Source organism: Podarcis cretensis (genome assembly GCF_951804945.1).
Source record: "Podarcis cretensis genome assembly, chromosome: 7".
In the NCBI taxonomy this organism is placed as follows: domain Eukaryota; kingdom Metazoa; phylum Chordata; class Lepidosauria; order Squamata; family Lacertidae; genus Podarcis; species Podarcis cretensis.
The window spans coordinates 2817123-2841952 of record NC_137176.1 but is presented as its reverse complement, the minus strand read 5'-3'; the positions used below and the strand labels follow the sequence as shown (position 1 = coordinate 2841952).

Here is a 24830-nt window from a genome sequence, read left to right as displayed (position 1 = left end):
TCAAGTGTGCCCATTTCAGTTAACCCTCTGAAGGACCAACTACAATTTACATATTAAAAATGTGTTTTTGGATATGGATTTTCAGATGCCACATAACTTTGGCACATGAATTTTAGATTAAAATGTTCTATTATGTAGCTCTGCACCAAGTTATTTCAGGAGTAGCCAACATCGTGCCTTCCCGTGCTATATTGTTATTCCTTCACCCTAAGGTTCCAGGGCAGGTTACAACAATGTGAAATACAATATTAAAAACAGTATACAGCAACTTACAATCACAAAAATAGGGTGGGTTCTAAAAAAATACACCTCAGGTGCCAAAGGTTGGCTTAAAGAGGTGTATCTTTGGCATTCACCAAAAACAGTATAGTGAAGGTGCCAGAGAGGCCTCTGTGGAGAGGGCTACCAGAGCATGCCCTCTTCCCTGAGCTTCTGAAGGCAGTGGCACTCCGAAGAGGGCCTCCTCTGCTGATCTTAAGACCGGAGAGGGTCTGTAGGGAAGGATATCTTTCAGATATTTGAGGCCTGAGACGTAGAGTTTTAAACATGGACATGAGCACCTTGAATTAGGCCCTGAAACAAACTGGAAACCATTGTTGTTTTAAAACATGGTTCATATGTTATCTAAATGGAACCCCAGCCAGTATTCTGGTGGCTGCATTTTGGACCTACTCATTTTCAAGGGCAGCCCCACATACAGCGCACTGCAAAAATCTAATCTGACTGGAGCATGGAGCGCAGTGGCAAAATCATTCCTGTCCAAAAGGGGCACTCCTAGCCATTGAGGCCACCTGAGCCTCCAGGAGCATCTACAGTGGTACCTTAAGTTACGAACGCTTCAACTTACGTTTTTTCAGGTTATGAATGATTGTAACCCAGAAGTAGGTTGTCTGAGCTCTCAGAGGCCTCACCGCTGCCTGGAGCCAAGCCCGGACATCTGCGGGGCCTACGGAGCTATCTGAGGCCTCCGCAAATGCCGGGAGCCAAGCCGATTGTGATTGAATCACATTTTCATTTTGTACTGTTTAATTGATTTCATTTTATAGATCAATGGCCTCATTAGATAGTAAAATTCATGTAAAATTGATGTTTTAGGGGTCGCTTTTCATTGTCTGGTTCCCTTTTGCATTTTAGTTTGTGTGGTTTTTTCGGTTTTTTGACTGTGACTTGTTCTTCATTTTATGGGACTGACTTGTGACTTCACTTTTGTAACTGTGGCTTGTGACTTTGCTTTTGTGACTGTGGAACCTAGTTCAGCTACTGGTTGATTGTGTGACTTCAGAAATGGATAAAAGCCCCCCATCCAAACTGACTATCATCAGTGCACATAAGAAAAAATATAAATGTTAATTTTTTTCATCTAAAATACTGTCCTATTTATTTTATAGTACAGTACATTGATTATTGCCTTCATTTTATGGATCAATGGTCTTGTTAGACAGTAATATTTGTGTTAAATTGCTGTTTTAGAGGGTGTTTTTAATTGTCAGGAACGGATCAATCCACTTTCCATTACTTTCAATGGGAAAGTCCACTTCAGGTTAAGAATGCTTCAGGTTAAGAACGGACTTCCGGAACCAATTAAGCACTTAACCTGAGGTACCACTGTATATCCAGAACAGGCTGTCCCACCATCTTACAGACAAGAGAAACCCCTGTGTCTTTTCAGCATTCAGCTTCAATTTATTGGCCTATATGCAGTCCATCGCCTGATCCAAACACCAGCCTAACACCTCAACCACTTCTCCCAATTCAGATAGAAGAGAGATATGGAGTCTGGTATCATCTGCATCTTGACAACACTTCAATCTGGATTACAGATATTGTTGGATTACATTCAGCATCGCTGACAATTGGACATACTTAGATTACAAACTCCATAAACTCCAGCTAACAATATCTGGTTACTGTTGAGTTATTTGAACTTTTATGGAACATTGCTTCTGGTTACTAAGGCTTACCACAACTACACAATTATGCATGTGTGTATTAGCTGTTATAGTACAAATACTGTTTTTTCCTATGGGAGCTAAACCCAATGGGCTGGGGAGAATAGAGTGGTACCATTACTTCCGTTGATGCAGTCTAGAATTGCATTATCCTTTGCACTGCTCTGCTAACTCATATTTAGCATATAGTCAACTAACTGGGTCAAATATAAAAACACTAAAATCATGTATCATAGAGAAACTTTTATGCATCTTCTACATAATACATGTGCATTTTAAGTTATCCTCATGTTTTCTGACGCAAGTGGGTTCCCCCATGCTGTTTACGTATATATTCAGCCAGTGGCGGAGTCTGCCAAACACCACGCAGGGCCGGGAGCGGGGCGTGCCCCAAAGGGCATCTCGCCTCTCTTCCCCTTCCCAGGCTTGACTCAGGGGATGGAGGAGCTGCAGCTAGGAGCATTGTGCCCGCAGCCTCTCTCCGCCGCTCAGGTCAGGCTGGGCGCGTTGTATTTAGCCCACCAAGCACTGAACACTCTTACAAAATGAAGTTAAATGAAGGCACACATATGGATTAGAATTTTATAGGATTAAATTTAACTGCTCAACTGAATTTCTTCTTTATACTTTCAGAACTTGGGTTCAGAAAAAAAAGCTTATGACTTCTGTTATAAAATAGCTTCTTATCTAGATGCAGCTAGATGCAGCTAACCTTCTGCATTTGAACACCCCCCTTTTTAATACTCTGCTGCTCTAGAAACCCTGAGATTTAGGATCTGGTTATGACTTAGGATCTGCGTATCTAAACGATCCTCTAATGCCATAGGAATCCGCCTGAATATTGAAGTCATTGTCAATCCTGTGTTCTCCAACTCTGCCTTTGGAGATGAGAAATGCCAACTGGGGAAACTGGCCTTTTCAGTGGTGCATCCCATTTCTGGAATTTGTTCCCTAACTCGGTTCATGCAGAGCCAAATCCTTATGTGTTTCTGGTGCCAGACTTCTAATCTTCTTTAAATCTGTTTAATGCTGTTGGCTTGTGCTGCTATTTTAGTTATCTTTTTATAACATTGTTGCACTTTGAATTATTTTAAAATATAAATTGCAAGTTGTTGTAAAGTTTTGATTTGGTGGGATATTAAACATTTAAGGCTTTTTAAAAAGTTAAATGCACAAAAATAGTAGTAGTGCTGGATCACTGATTTTCTAACTAGTGTAGGCAGTTGAGCCTCACTCCATAAGGATCAGCTATTTAAACCTCAGAATAGCAAAAGGGAATTATACAAAACACACAGGTGTGTTATTTAACATCTTGTATTAATCTGAAGCGGGACACGGGTGGCGCTGTGGGTTAAACAGAGCCTAGGACTTGCTGATCAGAAGGTCGGTGGTTCGAATCCCCGTGACAGGGTGAGCTCCTGTTGCTCTGTTCCAGCTCCTGCTAACCTAGCAGTTTGAAAGCATGTCAAAGTGCAAGTAGATAAATAGGCGGGAAGGTAAACAGTGTTTCCGTGCGCTGCTCTGGTTCGCCAGAAGCGGCTTAGTCATGCTGGCCACATGACCCAGAAGCTGTACACTGACTCTCTTGGCCAATAAAGCGAGATGAGCGCCGCAACCCCAGTCGGTCACGACTGGACCTCATGGTCAGGGGTCCCTTTACCTTTACCTATTAATCTGAAGAAGGATGCAAGACTGGTTCTTAGTTCACTGACCCCAATGCATCTAATTTTATTATTTCACAATGTCCAATACATACTTGAACTACACAAAGGTAGCTATGATAAGTGACTTAAAGTAGGTGATTTTTTAAAAAAATTAGAGCTTTCTGTTGTTATTTTCAATTGCGTAACCAGCTAAATTTCTTGATAATATCCAAATTAGTATAAGAATTATACTTTTATGCAACAAATGACACAATTTTGTCTCAAGAGTGTGTGGTTTATTTCATAGCTGTTCCACATTTTTAATAAAGAAAATATTAATCAAAGCTTTACTTATAAGCTTTTCTAATGTTGTTTAGTATTCCAGTTCAACAAAGATCAATAGAGGCCATTCCTGTCTCTTGACGCCTCTCCAGGAAGCAGAGGTGTGATTATGTAAATAGCGCTGGTTCCTCTTTGCTTCTGCCAGCTTGCTTATCTCCAAAGCCTTCTGCCTGCTGCTATTGGAGACCAGTACAAGTACACGCAAATACCTCTTATCTCTTAACAAAGCTCGAAAAGCTCAAGGACTGAAGCCAGTAATGTTAAACAGTGATGCGTGTCTGATTCTATTTGTCAAGTGATTCATTTCAGTAAATTTAATTTCTGTTATTTTTCTTAGTTCAGATATAAAGATCAGTTAGAATGAGAGAAAGAAAACAGACACGCAGAACATTCACCAGGGTTTGAGATAATCCATCAACAATCCAATGCAGCATCGTAATATAATTAGAAAGAGTCAGTTTCACAAAATGGGTATAAACAGGGAATAAAGGAATTTATGTTTAGAAATCCATCTGGTTAACCTTGTGTTCTCCTTGTACATGAGAGCAATGGATTATGAAATGAACCCTCAAAACAAAAGGTCTCTTTAAAAAGCACACATGTAAATATAATTAAAATAAACTCATTTAACTAACTTTGAAAGCTTTGTGATGTGTGGAACGCACACATACTGGCACTATGATTGTCTGGCAAAACACTGCCCTTACACCCCACCCCCACCAGTGTTAATCCTTGGTCCGAGCATTGCAGAAGCATAATCCCCATTTAGCATTAGTAGCAATGGCTTCTACTGTGAGGAACTATTTTTCGATTAGTATGCACTGATTCACGAATAGCTTTTCCACAACATATTCTCAGCTCAGCAAGAAGCCCACACTCCTGAATGAACCAGAACACATTAGTGAGAGAAAGTTCATTAACCTTGCTAGATTCAGGGGTTAACAGGATAGCTGAAGAAAGGAACGGAGTGAACAGCTCTGATGCAAAACAAATTAAAATGAATGTCATCATTTCTTTTGATATTCATTAGCTAATTCAGAGGGAGAAAGCTCTTCTTAAATTTGCAACCATTTATCAGTGAAAAGCAGGTGTACATCTGCTGCTCAAGTGCTTCTCAGCGGTTAAAATAATAATAATAAAAACAACAACATGATGAGACTTACCACATCCACTAAGGGAGTAACTGGGAGAGGGAGAGAAGACCTGAGCAGCAAAATCCTCAAATGTCATTGCTTCTTTGTGGTTGTGGATTATTGCTTCAAGGTACAGAGCTCTTTCCTCATAACTGTTGGGAGCAGGTTAAGGAAATGCACTCTTACAGATACAAAGCCAAAGAAACTGATATTCAACCTATGCATTTTCCAATTAAAATCAAGCCACAGTTGTCAGAGTTTTGACAAAGCTACAAGATTCTAAGGACTTCAGTAAAATGTATTTCTAAAAAACACCAACCCCAAACATTTTTCTGACAGCTAAATATAAGCACTATATGAATGTAGTGTTTTTTCATTCTTCATTAAAAAGGCTGATTGACAAAATAAATTTGAGACCTTTATAAATGAGAAATGAAAATAATTATGTAACCATGAGGAAAATTGCCATAGCCAATAAACTCAACAGAAGCCCCACATATATTTTTCCTATATAATAGATCATTTTTTCAAAATGTAAATATATTTAAACTTGAGCTACAGATTATAGGAAAGAAAAGGATAAGAAAAATTAAAGTATGAAAACACCTATTATTCATAAGAATATCGAAGTATACTAAAGTATAATAAAGTCATATTTAAAGCTTTTTCAGAAGATTCATTTGAAGCATCTGTAATTTCTTATTTCTTGATGGATTCAATTCTCTTTTTTTTAAAAAATAGAGCATGTATACACTTCAGTCTTAATTATGCTGACAACAAAGCATCTAAAACCAACAGTATTGCCTTTTAATTAAAACGCGGCAACCTGGAACACGCGCCATTCAAATGCATAATCAAAAACCAGTCACCAATAAAACTTACAAGCGTAACAAGCTGAAGCAACTTTCCAGCTGTCTTAATAGGACCCCTGCTTGTGATAGCTTTTCAAAGGGGGGAGAGCAAATCTCTCTCTTTGTGTGCAGCTTCTCTTTTCTTTGAAGGTGAATCATGCACTTCAAACAACAGGGTAACATTTTGAAAAAAAAATCTACAACAGATTGAAGTATCTCACATACAACTTTGTGAATTAAACAATCAAACAGCCAGTATGAAATGTCATTCCCTGTCACTCAGTTTAAAAACAAGTTTCCAGAGTTTCCTAGTATTTTTAAATATGAGAAAAGGGCTTAGTTTTATGTGACTCCTATCATCTGAACTGAAAAGTGTCATTATCGTTGTTTGAAAGGTATGTCCTTGAGGACAATCCCAGCAGTCCTTTTCAGTTATACAGTGTAGTATCCAAGTTAACTGATCACCACATTAAGGAACCTGACATGGAAGGGCCCCAAAATGAAAACATATTTCAAATAACTTGGTGTCTTTAGGAATGAAAGTGAGCATGGCATTTTGCAAAATATACCTGATGACATTTTTATTTGCTTTCTGCTTTCAAAACCCATTCCAGACAGTACAGGCACTAGCCTCAGTGTATTTGGGGTTGCTTCACTGTTACAGGCTGAACTCCTGGTGACTCTTGTCAATGAATAGGCTCCCAAACTTCCTATGAGAGGAGGCACACGCCTAGCACCCCTTCTAAAGGGACTGACTGATGCCATTCACATCTCATTATGAACATGCTTATTCTGCACAGCACTTGGCTGTTGCCAGGGCTCTCTATTCCACACTGACACAGCAAGCCGCTGGTCCTGAACAGCAGGATGTTAGGCCTGAGTGGCCGTCTGGTGCACAGACTTTCTGTCTCTAAGCTGGCACGTGCTGGCGCAGCAGGAGAAGACCAAGGCGTGACAAATTACTGGAAGAGCTAAGCTAAATTTATGCACCTGAGCCTGTGGACCTCTGTGGACCTGCCATCCACTCTCAATTCCTCTTTGGCCCTTGTAGTATGCAGTCTGCTCATGGGCTCAGTTCAACGGAGGCAGATAAACTGGAAATTCTTTTCATGCTGCGCCTAATAAAATCCCATGAAAAAGACTTCATATCCAGCATAATAAATGGAGGAAATGCTCATGTATAATTTAAACACTGCACCCTAAGGCAGCAAGACTGGCAAATTAATTCAAGTTGTAATAAAATTAATAATGTTAAAGCATATAAAAATGTTCATGAGTAAAAAAATGATGAGCAACTGCATCCCTTCCTGACAATATTTGGAAATCAACAAATTTGCTGAATACCTGGATGTTTGCTTACATTGATCCGTTTCTTTTACCATAAAGCAGAGAGATTTTCCAATCAAAAAGCAATTTGAATAAAGCCTTCCTGTACACCCACAAGGTAGGGAGCAACATGCAACAGCAGTGCTCCCTAATTCCTCTTATTCCTCCTTTCTTTAACATGTTAATGTTTTATCCTGGTTTCTGTCCATTCTGTGCCAGATAACTAGTCTTGTAGACATTTAGTAACTAGGAACACAGATAGTTTTATAGTGTTTTCTGTAACAGAGAGACAAACTAAGGTCTACTCTTTGCTAACTTTATTGATACTCATCACCCAATGAATACTACCCATGGTACTCACAGCAGTAATTTTTTTAGGTGGGTTGATGTCTGCTGGAATAAGAATAGCAACTATTTTCTCCACTAAGCCACATGATGCCTAGAGGCACCCTTGTGAGGAATACATTATTTTTTTACAGATTAGTGAAGAGAAAGTGAGACAAGGGTAATGGAAAGAGGAGAAAGTCATGCTGTGTGAGACAACATGAACTTTAGTCTACCCTACCTGCCATTTAGCTATGAATACTGGAATTAACAAATCTGTTTAAGACAGGTAGTTTAAATACGTGATTGCAGTCACAAACCTCACAAAACTATGGTGGTTATATGAAAGGCAGAAAACTCAAAGAAGAATGATACCACATTAACCTGTAAAAATTAACATGATTTAAACAAAAGGTATTGGAGAGACTGTGGACATTATTTCAACATAATTTTACAGCAATCAGAAGACTGCACCAAGCACTGTAAATAAATTCACCGTGTCATATTCTTAAAAAGTATCCTTCACAGGTTATTTAGATGTGAAACTTTGAATGCAAAGTACACAACCTTGGTTATGGTCCAGTAGGAACCACAACTGTGTAGTTTTAACTGCAAATCTTTTGGGGGAATTCTGTATGCACTTGGGATAAGTGCAATTCGATAGTGCTTAACAGATAACAGAATAGCTTAGTAACAACGCAAGAAGTAATGACTTGCTCTCTTTGTACCACATAATCATTCTGCAGTTTACATAAAGGAAAAATAAGATGGCTCTGCAATAGTTTTAGATTTGTCTTCTTTAGTTGCTTAATATTTTTCTAAGAAACTACCAACACAATCATTCTTTAGCTGCAACTTTAGATAACTTATCTGAAATAGGAAATTAAGAATGAGTTTGAGAGGTAAAGGTCACTCCCCCCAAATCCCCCCCCTGCTCCATTCACACTTTCAGATTTGGGTCAAAGTATATTAATGTCCTATATAGCATGCATTAAATTATTGCTAATAAACATCTCTGCCCACCCCACCCTTTCACTCACCCAAAGATCTCCATCTGATGACCAAAGAAGATACGATACAGGATATCAGTGATTAGGTCTCTCACTCTACTGTTTCAGTAGGTTGCTTTGAATATAGAGGAGTGGGACTCATAGAAGATATTTAACTATTTCTTTTATGTAAACTGTGCTGCTCAGGTGAAGCTGCTATTTACTATAGAGGGAGAAAAGATAGCTACAGTACCTGTGGCTCTATCTTTCCTATTCCTAGTGGAGCAAACATTCTCTCCCATTGTTTCTCTGATCTTCACATCAGCATTATTGCATAGCTTATTATTCTTATTATTATTTAAAGCAGAATATCTTGATCATGGATCTCTACACTGTATTCTGCTCTGGTCAGACCTCACCTGGAGTACTGTGTCCAGTTCTGGGCACCACAGTTCAAGAAGGACACTGACAAACTGGAACGTGTCCAGAGGAGGGCAACCAAAATGGTCAAAGGCCTGGAAACGATGCCTTATGAGGAACGGCTAAGGGAGCTGGGCATGTTTAGCCTGGAGAAGAGGAGGTTAAGGGGTGATATGCTAGCCATGTTCAAATATATAAAAGGATGTCACATAGAGGAAGGAGAAAGGTTGTTTTCTGCTGCTCCAGAGAAGCGGACACGGAGCAATGGTTCCAAACTACAAGAAAGAAGATTCCACCTAAACATTAGAAAGAACTTCCTGACAGTAAGAGCTGTTTGACAGTGGAATTTGCTGCCCAGGAGTGTGGTGGAGTCTCCTTCTTTAAGCAGAGGCTTGACAACCATATGTCAGGAGTGCTCTGATGGTGTTTCCTGCTTGGCAGGGGGTTGGACTCGATGGCCCTTGTGGTCTCTTCCAACTCTATGATTCTATGATTCTACACAACTGCCAGTTTGGATCCAACCAACTTAATTTCCCAGAAATATGAGCACTCAGGAACCTCGGATGCCTTTGGTTATGTACTAATAAGTCTTTAGATTTGTCATCTGGGCAGCCCAGGACCTCTATCCACATTGCCCGGCATGGGCGTAACTGTGGGGGGGGAGGGGAGGGGTGCAGCTGCCCCCCCAATCAATAATAATACTTAACTGAGGTTCTGCCCCCCCCAAAAAAATCCTGGCTACACCCATTCTGCCCGGGCTTACACCATGGGGAGGTCACTTGGGTGCTGCTAACAGAGTAGTTTGACGTCACACCTGGAAGCTCACTCCATTGTCTCTCAAGACAGACAGATACCAACAACTGCTCAAAAGCATGCTGCACTAATACAGGATTTTCCTCAAGCTCCCCTTGTTCTTCAGTTTAAACAGCAAAAAGCCATTAGGGTTTTCCACAGTGGTTCCCAGCCCAAAGAACTGCACCAGACAATGTCTCTGCATAACTTTCACCAACAATTTTTTTGGGGGTGAAAGCTTCCCTTGATACTAATTATCTACAGTGGGTATTTGCTTATATCTAATTTTGGTGTAGTTTGTGTTCTATTTTGTCTAATTTTAATATACGTTTATGTGATGGCTATGTTTTATATTCAAATATTATCAATTTTAAAATGACTGGACTAATACAATAGTAATGTATTTGCTTTAGAAACTAAACCTTAACTGAACATGGAGGTGTGCTGCTGTACACATAGCCTTACCAGATACTTCAGAGATGACTATTTTTCACTTCTGGCATCTCTCTTGAACAGTTTGTCCACTTGCATGATGGTCTATTTTGAAATGCAAGAGAGGCCACATTACAGTAAAGCTTCCTCAACCAAGGGGAAAAATATATATATAGTCGTACCTTGGAAGTAAAACATTTTGGCTCCCGAGCACTGCAAACCCGGAAGTGAGTGTTCTAGTTTGTGAAAATTCTTTGGAACCCAAATGTCCAATGCAGCTTACGCGGCTTCTGATTGGCTGCAGGAGCTTCCTGCAGCCAATCGGTAGCTGCACCTTGGTTTCTGAACATTTTGGAAGTTGAACAGACTTCCGGAACGAATTCCATTCGACTTCCAAGGTACAACTGTAGCTGCAATTAGGGACAGAAGTGAAGTCCTATTGCTTCGGTTATATAACAACAGTAAAAAGGGAGCAGGTGGTGCTGTGGTCTAAACCACTGAGCCACTTGGGCTTGCCAATCAGAAGGTCGGCAGTTTGAGTCCACGCAACGGGGTGAACTCCCGTTGCTCTGTCCCAGCTCCTGCCAACCTAGCAGTTCGAAAGCATACCAGCACAAGTAGATAAATAGGTACCGCTGTGGCGGGAAGAAAAACATCATGGTGTTCCGTTGTGCCAGAAGCGGTTAAGTCATGCTGGCCACATGACCCGGAAAACTGTCTGCAGACAAATGCCGTCTCCCTCTGCCTAAAAGCAAGATGAGCGCCGCAACCCCATAGTCAAGTTTGACTGGACTTACTCGTCCATTTTGTGGTAGGAAGGAAGGACAAAGACCCACAGAGGCCATAGGTACAAACCTCTATTTAATACTGAATAAAATACACGTAGTCCAACAATTTATGGAGTTGCCCCAAACAGTCCATGAGTGTGAAAAAGAGAAGACTGGACTCCGTAATGCTCCTATGATATACCCTCAATAAATATAATAGTTAAGTAGCCGATGGGGAGAGGTGTTCTTGAAAAAGGTGAGAATCACAAATCACTTGCCTGTTCTGCTGTCATACAAGCCTCCTGAAAAAAGCACTCGTGTATATCCACCCTCTAAATCTGAAGGGGGGACTTTCTTATGATGGTATTAATATCTCATAAACAACAGCTTGTTAAATTAAGCTTTGCTAAGATGCAACAGGAAAATGAGTTTTCCAACACGTAAGGCGTATCAAGTGAGATCTTAATGTGACTTACAGTTTTCAATTAGGTAGCATGATTGTGAAGTCTGCCATGGTAACTTCCCAGATATACAAGTACTAAGGGGGCTTTGACACCTGTAATCTTTGCCTATGTGCAAAGCAGGTGTCAATTCTCATGCAAGGCTGAAAGGACACCATTGTCAGAAAAAGGCTGCATGCTCATTCCAAAGGTCCAGAATTAAAGCAAACTGAAAATAAATCAGTGCATGTACAGCTACTGCTGGTCATGTTCTGCAATTATATAGTTTGTTATTTAATAACCTGCTAGGTGATAATTGAATGATAATTAATACATATAACAGAAACCAAACCTTACATCTTTGACTTTTAATTTTTCAACAGCCTTGATGAAATACATATTTTTCAAAATTCGCTAGCAAGTTAATGACCTTTCTAACAAGTTTATTATGTTTCATGCAGTTGCTTATTTGTCATTTGGAAGCATTACCAATATATTTTCCTTGACAGACTCCCGAGAAGAAAATATACTCCTCTATCCCAAAATACATCATTTGATTTTTAAAGGTGAATGAAACTGCTTTGTGGGCCAGAAAGGGCCAATGGACTCGCCATCTGTGAACTAGACAGTAACCAATTCAGGTTTGAAATCAAAGGATACCTTTTAACCATTAGAAGGGCAAATATAATGTGGACTTGACTATGCTACCACTCAGTGGATTTGTAACTGGCTGACTGACCGAACCCAAAGGGTGCTCATCAATGGTTCCTCTTCATCCTGGAGAAGAGTGACTAGTGGGGTGCCACAGGGTTCTGTCTTGGGCCCGGTCTTATTCAACATCTTTATCAACGACTTGGATGACGGACTCAAGGGCATCCTGATCAAATTTGCAGATGACACCAAACTGGGAGGGGTGGCTAACACCCCAGAGGACAGGATCACACTTCAAAACGACCTTGACAGATTAGAGAACAGGGCCAAAACAAACAAAATGAATTTTAATAGGGAGAAATGTAAAGTATTGCACTTGGGCAAAAAAAAAAATGAGAGGCACAAATACAAGATGGGTGACACCTGGCTTGAGAGCAGTACATGTGAAAAGGATCTAGGAGTCTTGGTTGACCACAAACTTGACATGAGCCAACAGTGTGACGCGGCAGCTAAAAAAGCCAATGCAATTCTGGGCTGCATCAATAGGAGTATAGCATCTAGATCAAGGGAAGTAATAGTGCCACTGTATTCTGCTCTGGTCAGACCTCACCTGGAGTACTGTGTCCAGTTCTGGGCACCACAGTTCAAGAAGGACACTGACAAACTGGAACGTGTCCAGAGGAGGGCAACCAAAATGGTCAAAGGCCTGGAAACGATGCCTTATGAGGAACGGCTAAGGGAGCTGGGCATGTTTAGCCTGGAGAAGAGGAGGTTAAGGGGTGATATGATAGCCATCTTCAAATATATAAAAGGATGTCACATAGAGGAGGGAGAAAGGTTGTTTTCTGCTGCTCCAGAGAAGCGGACACGGAGCAATGGTTCCAAACTACAAGAAAGAAGATTCCACCTAAACATTAGGAAGAACTTCCTGACAGTAAGAGCTGTTTGACAGTGGAATTTGCTGCCAAGGAGTGTGGTGGAGTCTCCTTCTTTGGAGGTCTTTAAGCAGAGGCTTGACAACCATATGTCAGGAGTGCTCTGATGGTGTTTCCAGCTTGGCAGGGGGTTGGACTCGATGGCCCTTGTGGTCTCTTCCACCTCTATGATTCTATGATTCTATAAGAATGCCACTCGGTTAAAGCCAGTTGGAGAAATTTGAGAGACCCTTGATTTTATATTTGAGTGCCACTGTTGTGACTCACTGTGAGTTGCCACCTCCCACTTCTCGTTTTTAAATATTTGACTGATCATATCTGGGACCATGAAGGAATGTGCTCCCAGCTCAATCAACCTTGAGATTTTCTCTTCACCAGCAATAGCAGCAGAAAGCCTATATGCCAGACCTAACCTATTAGGAATTACACAAATATAAGTATTGATGTAATGGGGTGTGTGAGATACTTGTGGTTTCTAGACTGCTACCTAAAAATAAAACAGCTCTTGAGAATACAGAAGTTCGCCAGCACAACCTTGGAACACTTGGCTCACCTATCTAAGCCATTTGGAGCTACTGATCTGTTGATGTTCTGTATAGCGCTTTCTGTTCGAATGTTGCTTTCTTTTACATTGCCTGGCTTGCATGGGTCACCAAGCTAAACGTTGACTTAGTGTGGGTTTCTCTTGGGGCTTGTGCATTTGTATTAGGCCATGGTTTGGTTTGCCTTAGTATGACATGTGAACAAGGCTGCTGCACCAACCAGTGTAAAGTAGATGTTCAGGGACAGAGTTACTGGTATACTAAAGTGAGGCACTGACTGAAGACAAGAATCACTTTTAGGGGGGAAGTAAGTCCTCAGCTTCTAGTCTCCTGGCCATACTGTGAACCCATGCTGTTTACGCCACAGTAACAATCAGAAAGGCCTGACAGAACACCTGGTCCTCTCAGAGTCTGTGTCTTTTTTGGCAGCTAACTGCAAAATTTTCCTACCAGGTGGTTACACTTCAATTACACTAGCTAGTCTTTCTAAAGTTAACAAGAACCGCATGAACATCTTTTATGCATTAAAACACAGTATGAATGTTGTTAATTGTTGCTTACTTTTATTTTATTTAACTCATTTAAATTAAAATATTTCTTGATTGTAGCAGACATATATGTAGATAAAAATATAATTGCACTGTTTCCACAATGATTTGATCCAACATGTTACGAGCTCAAAACATTAAAAACATTTCCTATTCTAATTTATTATTTGCATTTGATTACGCTCTCAACACATTTTATTTATTTGTAAAATAGATATCCCACCGTTTGTGACAAGCAATCACATTCACACAAAACAATACAAATCGGCACAGTAAGCTCAGTCAGCAAAATAATAAATTTTACACTCGTGGAATCTCCTCCTGTCCCTATAATAAAAATGAGTGGCTCTGTATCTACTCACATCCCCATCAAAGGACTGGAGGAATATACTAATTTTCAGCTGGTGCCATGGGAACCAGCTCCTAGGGGCCAAGGTCCCTTCGTCCCCCATAAAATATTAGAGGAGGCCAGCTCCCCCCAGTTGATGGGCATTGCCATTCAAATGCTGAGTGTACCACACCATGTGATCAATTATGTGAGGCAGGGCTTACTTGGCCCCCCAATGTTATATTCAAGTTGGCTCCCTGGGCTGGTGCTGAAAACTACAGTGCCCATACCAGCTGTACTTCAAGGGTGGAAGTACCTTCCACAGTTAGGATGTCAGCACTAAGAAGACTTTGGACTTCAGTTAGGGTTGAAGCAACATAAAGGGCCTGCCAACACATCTTAACACGAGGCCAAGTGAGGCACTTCTTCAGATAGCTAGATCCTAATTCATTCAGGGCTTTGTAAAAAAGCACTAAAACCTTGAGTTAAGCTCAGCAACATGTAGTCAGCCAATGCAAACTCTTCAGGACTATGGTTCCAAGCAGCCTCTAAGCGATAAGAACCAAAGAAAAGTCCTGCCGGACCCAACCAGTCCGGCATCCTGTTTCACAGTGGCCAACCAGATGCCTATGGGAAGCACACAAGCAAGACACGATCCAGCAACTGCATGGCCTCACCTGGCTCAGAAGAGAGTGAGGAATAAAGGTGGGGGTCATCCACATACTGATAACGCTGCAATCAAATCCCCTAATCAACATGTCCAGTGTCTTCATATAGTGGGGAACAAGATGGAGCACTCAGGGCCCCACAGCATAGGTGCCATGCAGGTGAACTGCAGGACCTCTCTGGATAGGGTCCCACAGGTAGGAATGGAGCCATCATATCACTGCATTTACAGGTTCCAACCCCTGGAGGATACCATGGTAAATGGCATCAAAAACTGCTGAGAGAGCAAGGAAAATTTACAACCTTGCCCTGTCCTCCTGATATTGGTTAACCAGGCCAACCAAAACGGGGCCTGAAATGGATATACATAATCTGCTTCTTCCAAGGGAGTCTGAAGCTCGATGGCTACCACCTCAAGTACCTTGCCACAAAAGGGGATATTTATGAGTGGGTGGTAGTTGTCACATACTTCTGGGTCCAGGAAGGACTTCATGAGGGGCTGTACCACCATCTCCTTCGAGGCAGAAGGAACTATCCCCTGCCATATTTACCACCTCCTGGTCCCACCTAGTAAATCCTGCTATGAGGTTTTTTACAATCAAGTAGTGTAAAGGTAAAGGTAAGGTAAAGGATGCCTAGAGGTTAAGGCCAGTCGAATTCAACTATGGGGTGTGGCACTAATCTCTGCTCTCAGGCCAAGGGAGCCAGCGTTTGTCCACAAACAGCTTTCCTGATCATGTGGCCAGCATGACTTAAACCGCTTCTGGTGCAACGGAACACCGTGACAGAAGCCAGAGTGCACGGAAACACCGCTTACCTTCCCACCGCAGCAGTACCTATTTATTTACTTGCGCTGGTATGCATTTGAACTGCTAGGTTGGCAGGAGCTGGGACAGAGCAAGGGGAGCTCACCCTGTCATGTGGATTCGAACTGCCAACGTTGCGATCAGCAAGCCCAAGAGGTTTGGTGGTTTAGACCACAGCACCCCCTGCGTCCCTTTACTAAGCAGTGTACAAGTTTTAAGAAATAAAGAGTTGATTGCCCACATAGAATATCAAGAGTTGATTGCTACATAGAATATCAAGTTTTAGAACCTAGCTCACAAATCTTAACTCACTGTTTTCTGTTGCACAGTGGTCCTGAGTGGGTGCAATGTGAAGGCAAGAAGTGGTGTGCTGGAAGATGCTTCTCCCTTCCACATCACATTTTGAGCTGCCAGGCCACCCATATCACACTATCCCCACATCTCAGGTTCTCAAGCAAACTCAGGTATCTTGTAGGATACCTATTGGTGGAAATCTCAACATGGCAACGAATGATTATTCTTTTTTCATTCTTCAGGTTGTTGTTACAAATCCAGAATAAGAAATCTAAACTCTCATGTCATTCAATCTTACTGTAGTGCCACACAAAACCTATCTGGTGACCAAACACCCAGTGAAGGGTGCTAGGAGAGAGCTCACACCCAGGTTTTAACTGATTGATACAAACGATAATAACATCCTTCTGGCCTGTCTAGAGGAGCTGGGGGCGCTGTTATACAGTGGTTCCACTCCTTCCTCCTGGGCCGTGTCTAGAAAGTGGTGGTGGGGGGGGATAAGTGTTCAGACCCCTGGGCCCTCACTTGTGGGGTGCCTCAGGGTTCCGTCCTTTCCCCCATGCTTTTTAACATCTACATGAAGCCGCTGGGAGAGATCATCGGGGGTTTGGGCTGGGTGTCCATCAATATGCGGATGATACCCAGCTCTACCTTTCTTTTAAATCGGAACCAGTGAAGGCAGTGAAGGTCCTGTGTGAGTGCCTGGAGGCGGTTGGAGGATGGATGGCCGCTAATGGATTGAGGTTGAATCCTGACAAGACAGAAGTACTGTTCTTCGGGATCAGGGGGCAGGCAGGTGTGGGGGGACTCTCTGGTCCTGAATGGGGTAACTGTACCCCTGAAGGACCAGGTGCACAACCTGGGAGTCATTTTGGACTCACAGCTGTCCATGGAGGCGCAGGTCAATTCTGTGTCCAGGGCAGCTGTCTACCAGCTCCATCTGGTACGCAGGCTGAGACCCCATCTGTCCTCAGACTGTCTCGCCAGAGTGGTGCATGCTCTAGTTATCTCCCACTTGGACTACTGCAATGCGCTCTACGTGGGGCAACCTTTGAAGGTGACCTGGAAACTACAACTAATCCAGAATGCGGCAGCTAGACTGGTGCCATATAACACCGGTCCTGAAAGACCATATAACACCGGTCCTGAAAGACCTACATTGGCTCCCAGTATGTTTCCGAGCACCATTCAAAGTGTTGGTGCTGACCTTTACAGCCCTAAATGGCCTCGGCCCAGCATACCTGAAGGAGCATCTCCACCCCCATCGTTCTGCCCAGACACTGAGGTCCAGCTCCGAGGGCCTTCTGGCGGTTCCCTCACTGCGAGAAGCAAAGCTACAGGGAACCAGGCAGAAGGCCTTCTCGGTAGTGGCGCCCGTCCTGTGGAACGCCTTCCCATCAGATGTTAGAGAGATAAACAACTACCTGACATTTAGAAGACATCTGAAGGCAGCCCTATTTAGGAAAGTTTTTAACATGTGACATTTCAATGTATTTTTAATCTTTTTTGGAAGCTGCCCAGAGTGGCTGGGGAAACCCAGCCAGATGGGTGGGGTACAAATAATAAAATGTTGTTGTTGTTGTTATTCTGCCAGCTACTGATGTAAGTAAACGATTAGGCAACAAATATGCTCAAGGACGTGAAAAGATTGACAATCTTTCATCTAACCTGTGCACCACACTGTGACTTTTCATAACTAAAGGAACAGGCATTGTGTATAGCATCTACTACAGCACTGGTCTTCAGCTGATGGGTTACTGCCTAATTCCAGGTGGGTCACAACAGGACCACTGCCACCATGCAAATACATGATAAAATATTAAGAAATGAGTCCCCTAAATCATGTTTCGGTCTGAAAAGGTTAGAGATACTTGCACTGTTCACCTGGAAGTCACCACATTGACCATCCCTTTTGTAAATTATAGCATTTTACGATTCCTTGGACATTTTTTTAATGGACACAGCTGTAGCAATGTATTGAATGAGGCAATACACAGAACTGGGGGAAACCACAGATACTTCCATGGTCTGCTACAGTATTAAGCCTCAACGTTGCTCCCAACGTTTAATTTAACAAAAGTTCCAGGTGTTCTTTGATAGGCATCTTCTTGGTTTGACGATTATTTGATGCTACCATATTTCACGATTAACTATGACCACTTGTTTATATTCCTTCAAGCTGAAGCAAGATTTGACTACAGAGCTAGTAGAATGTGCATATATGAAGCAGACAATCTTCAGAGCAAAACAATGACCAGCACTTTTGAATGAAAGGAGTGAAAATGAACATTAGCACATCAAAGGCACTCTTTTGTAAAAAATGGCACAGCATACACTTTAATCTTTTTGACAATCTATTCATGAACTGAACTGAATTCCATTTCCGACACAAATGAGAATGCACAGCACAAGGACATCTTTGCCAACAATAAAATAAACGCCATGCAGAGAGATGGTGCTGCAGTCTTTCAACTACTCAAACAAATTGGCAATCATTTTAAACTAAAAATACAGTGTCAGAAATTTCAGTTTTCATAATAAAAAAATTACACCAAAATAGTTGCTGGTTATATATAATGTTTGAAGCTTCACTGTTTCTTATGCTGGGCCCCCAATTCAAGGAATCAAGGGGTCAGAAGAAAGCTTTCCTCTCTTGTTTTATGCGTGCCTAATGTTATCATGGGACGCGGGTGGCGCTGTGGGTAAAACCTCAGTGCCTAGGACTTGCTGATCATATGGTCGGCGGTTCGAATCCCCGCGGCGGGGTGAGCTCCCGTCATTCGTTCCCAGCTCCTGCCCACCTAGCAGTTCGAAAGCACTCTTAAGTACAAGTAGATAAATAGGGACCGCTTTATAGTGGGAAGGTAAACGGCGTTCCGTGTGCTGCGCTGGCTCACCAGCTGCAGCTTCGTCACGCTGGCCACATGACCCGGAAGTGTCTTTGGACGGCGCCGGTTCACGGCCTATAGAGCGAGATGAGCATGCAACCCTAGAGTCGGACACGACTGGCCTGTATGGGCAGGGGTACCTTTACCTTTTACCTAATGTTATCATGGGACGCGGGTGGCGCTGTGGTCTAAACCACTGAGCCTAGGGCTTGCCAATTGAAAGGCCGGTGGTTTGAATCTCCGCGACGGGGTGAGCTCCCGTTGTTCAGTCCCTGCTCCTGCCAACCTAGAAGTTCAAAAGCAGCCCAGTATGAGTAGATAAATAGGTACCGCTGTGGCGGGAAGGTAAACGGTGTTTCCGTGCACTGCTCTGGTTCGCCAGGTCATGCTGGCCACATGACCTGGAAGCTGTACGCCGGCTCCCTCGGCCAATAAAGTGAGATGAGCGCCGCAACCCCAGAGTCGGTCACGACTGGACCTGATTGTCAGGGGTCCCTTTACCCTTTACCTTTAATGTTATCAATGCTAATTAGCACTTCTATATCATAGGTGCTGGATGTACCCAACCCTACAAACCCAGGCAGATGGGCAGGATATCAATTTAAAAATTATTATATAATTATTACATTTAAGATCTTATTGGTGGGAAAGCGCATTAATGCTCGACAGAGACAAAAGTGTGGTGAGGAATGCTGGTAAGGAGGCATGGAGACAGTAGGTGGTGATGGTGTGGACTCTGGATCCAAAGCAGGGTTAGATTTTTACTTTTTATTGGGGGGGGGGAGCGGAAGCCCATTGAATCACAGAATGGTTTGCCTCTTACTCTTGCGGACAAATGGCAGGCTTGGGCTGTGCTGCTATTTTCAAGATCCAAGATGCAGCAAGAAGGTGAAGGAGCCTGCCTTCCGATGCCTGGGAGAGGAGTGCTGTGCTGGCGTGAAGCAAAACACATACACATAGGGGACAAATGATCATTGCAGCAAGGAAAAAGCCTTGCAATGTGCCACATCCATGAGGGATGATTCTAGCTGACATCTGCATAACCCTGATTTCCCTGCCTCTTTCCCCTCCTGAACGCGGGAGGAGGTTGCTCTTTTGCCTGCGCTGGAGAGGCTCTTGCTGCCCTTCTCCCACCGAATAACCTTCCCCATGGAAGCAGTTCCTTTCTCTCTCAGCGTTTCCCTGTGAGAGGAGCACTGGTGGGGCCGCAATGGGGAGCACTTGCATGGGGGCGCCTGCTTTGCGCCCCCTCAAAAGCCCAAGCCCGGGACCACGGCCCCTCTGGCACCCCCCACACTATACCCCTGGTCTTACTGCCAGGAAAGTACATTATAAAAGTGTGTTGTGGGTCTTAAAATGCTGAAGAAGACTGGGTTAAAGTCTTCATTTAAAACCACATATCAAACACCAATAGTTTCAAAGAGCTATATCTAAAAAAGGAAAACTTCTCAAAATGAAAAAATTCTATGTTCAATTAACCCCATTGTTCAAATACAGATTCAACAACAGGACTAGAAAGTACACTGGGGAAGCAATCCTATGACTGAAGCCAGAGTAAGCATGCTGGTGTAAATTTAGCCACCATAAAGTTACCAACAGAGCCAAACTCTGTTTAGCAGTGAGGCTGTTGTTGTTGTTGTTGTTGTTGTTGTGTACCCGTTGTCAAAATATCACAGGCCATAGATTATTTAAGAGCCATAGGCCTAGGTAAGGAGGAATGTTTTTGCCTGGTACCTAAAGACATGTAATGATGGTGCCAGGCGAGTCTCTCTGGGAAGTGCATTCCACAATCATGGAGCCACCACAGAAAAGGCATGTTCTCTTGTTGTCACCCTCCAAACTTTTCGGGGATAGTCACAAGAGAGGAGATCAAGGTTGCCGCATGACAAACTATGTCAATAGGCCCCAACTGGGCCAAAGGCTAAATATCATGTGACTGCTGACTGAGTCATCCCAAGTCCAGCAGAGGGAAAACAATCCTTTAAAATAGTGTTTGTTTGAGTTGCACTACCCTTCTTGCTGGCTTCATTTATGCCAGGTTACATGACCAAGTTGAGGGGTCTTAGGATCCATCCTAACTTCACCTTCTCTGGTGGAGCCCAACAACGGCTGGAGGGCACCATGTTGGAGAAGGCTGGCCAAGCTTCTATGCATAAACAGTTAATTTTTAAACTCCTGTGTAAATTTGTGATGGCCATAATCACAACATATCTGTATTTATATTTGGGGCATTGTTAAAATTTGTTATTGCTGTTTTTATACATTAATTTTCATTTTTATCTTTTATTATACTGTCATACTGAAATTTTGTACTGCTGTATTGACACAATTTGTATATTTATTAATTTACTATGTTTTCTGTTTTTTTCCTCCCTCGTATTGTGGGTTGCTTTGAATGCAAGTGTTTATGGGTAAGTGACATATACAATCTAATCTCAATGGAATTGAATTGATATGGAAATTTATTTATTTTTGACTGTTATGCTGAATTGGCAATTCTTCTATTTGGCTATTTGGGGCAGAGAAGAAACCTTCTTCATAGGAAAGTCATGCACAATTGCTGCCCTAGAAATGTCTTGAGATGAAAAGCACTTGCTTGGTGGGGAAAAGCCTGCTTGGGGCCGTGGTTCTGGGAGGACTGAGGATCCCCCCCCCCCGGGTTTTGGTATACACAATTCTTTGTGTATATGCAGAACCCTTGGAACTGAACCCTTGCATAAGATTTGATTGTACTGTATATACAGGGGGGAAATACCAATAATGTAGATTTGAAAATAACCAATTCTCCAATCCTAGTAGGAACCAGAGCTACCTTCTGACAATAATCTCATACTAGAAGAATACCTGGATAAGGAAATATTTTAAATTTTAGTGATGTTGTCAAGTCTCTTTTATCAGTATTGACAGTTCTCTCAGGTATTGACACAGCACTGTATTTTTTTAAAAAATGTACATGGTATAACTGGCACATCCACATTATAACTACAGTGAATATGCGATGTTCTTGGCTTCAACAACATTGATTTGTGTGTGGAAGGGAGAGCAGGAGGTGAGAAAGAATACTAATACCAAAAAATTGTTTTAAACTTGTACAAATTGTTGGCATTGAAGTCCTATTCAACAATTGGAAAATTACTACATGTCTTTTATAGGGCAAAGAACACATTAAGAGTTCATTAATTAAACAGTGCTTGTGGAACAGATGGAATGGCTATCTGGGTTCTAATTACTGTAAGTTGTACAGAGGTTTGCAGTCCTTAATGAGCTCAATAAAATGAATGATTACACATCAATCACAATTAGAGATACCTATAAGATGGGTTGAATAATCATTGTAATATGTCAAGCATGGTAAAACAAAGAACAACAGGCAACGCAAAACATAATTAAGAATAAATAGTCCATCCCAACCTCTGGGGGGAAAGTGACGTATTTGCACAACTTCTTACCATTCATGTAAAGTCAAGGGGTGGTATTCAATTTTTTAAAAATCAGAGTATACTCATTAAAACAAACAAGCCTAATATAAGCACGACCATTAATTTCAATGGTTCTAGTATGAGCAAAACTGATAATATAGCTCTACATTATCTCCTTCAAAAGAATAGGCAGCAACTTTCCCCTCCTCAGTGCATTTACATAGCTGAGGCACTTCTGGAATTTCGGCATCCCAGGCACTTGCCAAGTTTGTATATGTGGGGTGGACCTGCTTTCCTGGCAAGTGGAGGATTATGCCTCTATGACTTCCTCCCCATGGTCTGGATGTCTTGTTAGTGGCAGTGACACCCAGGGTTTGTGCTATTGCAATAAAGCCCATTTAAAAAGGTGGTTGGGTATAAGCACACATACCCAGCTGAAAACTTCATTTGCCGAAACTCACTCTTATTAAAGATAGTTTGTGGGAAAGTGGTTTCCAAACTATTATACTGACATAAATCCACTTCTGCTACTCACAATGGAACAATGCTAGTCAACTATATGTAAATCTCTAATATAACTGTGTGATTTAGATTTTTTTTTTTTAATTACACTTTCCCTTTGAGTAAATTTTTCACTTTTCACTTAGTCAGATGTACAGTCAAATCTTTCACATTTGGCCTAGAAGTTCACTCTTTACATTTGCAAAGATTTGTGATTAAAGCAGAAGCTTTTTAGCCTGAGGGGTTAAAAGTGTGGGTGTGGAAGTGCGCTTTTGTTAGAAAAATTAGCAATGCCATGAGTCATTGTGCATTAGCGGCAGAATAGTTTTGCATCTTGTATGAACCCAGACACCATATGCCATGCGAGGACCTATTACTTTATTCGGTGCCATTGCTGACAGGCAAACACGTGGCTATCCCCAATGGAAAGACTGTCTCTTCTCTGTGGTGAGTACAGGAACCCAGTGATCTGAACACATCAGACATTGTAACTATCAGCAGGAACAGCTGGTAAGCTAGGAAGAAGCAATGGCAATACAGAGCTAGAATGTTAATGAGAATGTGTGAGCTAAAGCCCAGTGCAAGCCTCAAAGGAGTGGGGTGGGGGACATTAAAAAACACTTTATTTTATGCAGTTCATGAAGCCCAACATTTGGGATTTTTCTTCCTGAAATCATAAATACTGAATCTGAGTTAAGCATTAGTTCACACAACTAAGAAACTGATAAATATTGTTCAAGAAGCTCAGAATTTGTTCCTGTCATCCTATTGAAAGCATATTAACCTTAACTTATTTCATTTTCCAAATAAAATAAAATAAAATAAAATGGTACATTCCTGAGTCAGTAAAGCCTTAGATTGAAGCAGATGCATGTCTTGCTTGTTTCAACATCACAGTTATAATTACTTAAGCTAGATCAAGTAAACATTTTAATGCAAAAAGCAAACAAAACTCATAACATGACAATGAAAGGACTAATGCATATAGAAGTAAATAATGTTTTAAATGCATTGCAATTTTTCACAATTGACTGCATTTTAACACAACAGGATTAGAATGATTAGTCATTTAGCAGTAGCATCAACAATGTCATATATGCTGAAAAGGGTTAAAAAGTCAAACATTTTACATGAATCTCATTCTATCCTAAACATGCATAATCTGGACTTTGGTTTTTGACAAAATGTGAAGACATTTTACCTGACAAGATCTTGGTATGCTTTTTATTTTGTTTACTATGCTTTCACTGAAACTCAATGTTTTGAAGGAATGAAAAACTTCATTATTATAAAACCTGAGAAATCTACATTGCCTTTACTCCCAAGAAGGCAAAATAAGATTGCTGCTATAAAGAATACAGTAGCAAGAATGCATACTATACAAGCAACCTCATTTCAACACAAGCTGATGCTAGTTTAGTATGGAAAAATTATACGCTCAACCCAAACAATATTTCTCAAACCGTGCACTCATTTTCTCATTTGATACTTTAATTGAACAGTAAATTGGTCAGTGGGTGGTCACTTTTGAACCAGAATGAAAATAAATGTGGACACTATGCAGTATAAGGAAATATGCAGTAAGTATATTAGCAAAGAACACAAAAATATTGTTGTTTTTAAAAGTTTGTTTCTTCACTTAAGCTTTGAGAATTCACATTTAATTGTTCTTATAATAACTCTTATAATAACAAGTACTGGTGCAGGTTTGGGCTACAGTATATGTGTTTCAGCTGAGCAGCAGTAGAGCACTTTCACAAATATTTCTCACACTGAAAAATATATTTCACCTTGGGGATTTTTCATTAATTCAGGAAATTCCCACATTATGAATTAGCTTATTT

At 41.5% G+C, this 24830-nt stretch overlaps 1 protein-coding gene and 1 long non-coding RNA gene across 8 annotated transcripts in view; one reads left to right on the top strand and one right to left on the bottom strand.

Moving 5' to 3' along the window:
* The window catches only part of LOC307220060, a 44850-nt gene extending 29899 nt beyond the window's left edge, over window positions 1–14951 (top strand). Inside the window, exons 2-3 of the long non-coding RNA XR_013840671.1 lie at window positions 11918–12097; window positions 13183–14951. This is a non-coding gene — a long non-coding RNA (uncharacterized lncRNA). The remainder of the gene's footprint in view (window positions 1–11917; window positions 12098–13182) is intronic.
* The window catches only part of RALGAPA2 (Ral GTPase activating protein catalytic subunit alpha 2), a 209264-nt gene that overhangs the window by 20343 nt on the left and 164091 nt on the right, over window positions 1–24830 (bottom strand). For all 7 annotated transcript variants that reach the window (XR_013840655.1, XM_079983435.1, XM_079983436.1 and 4 more), the window contains one exon: window positions 5098–5219. Coding sequence is in view for 6 of the 7 variants with exons in the window: in XM_079983435.1 (XP_079839561.1) it covers window positions 5098–5219 (122 nt within the window). In the remaining variant the exon portion in view is untranslated. The remainder of the gene's footprint in view (window positions 1–5097; window positions 5220–24830) is intronic.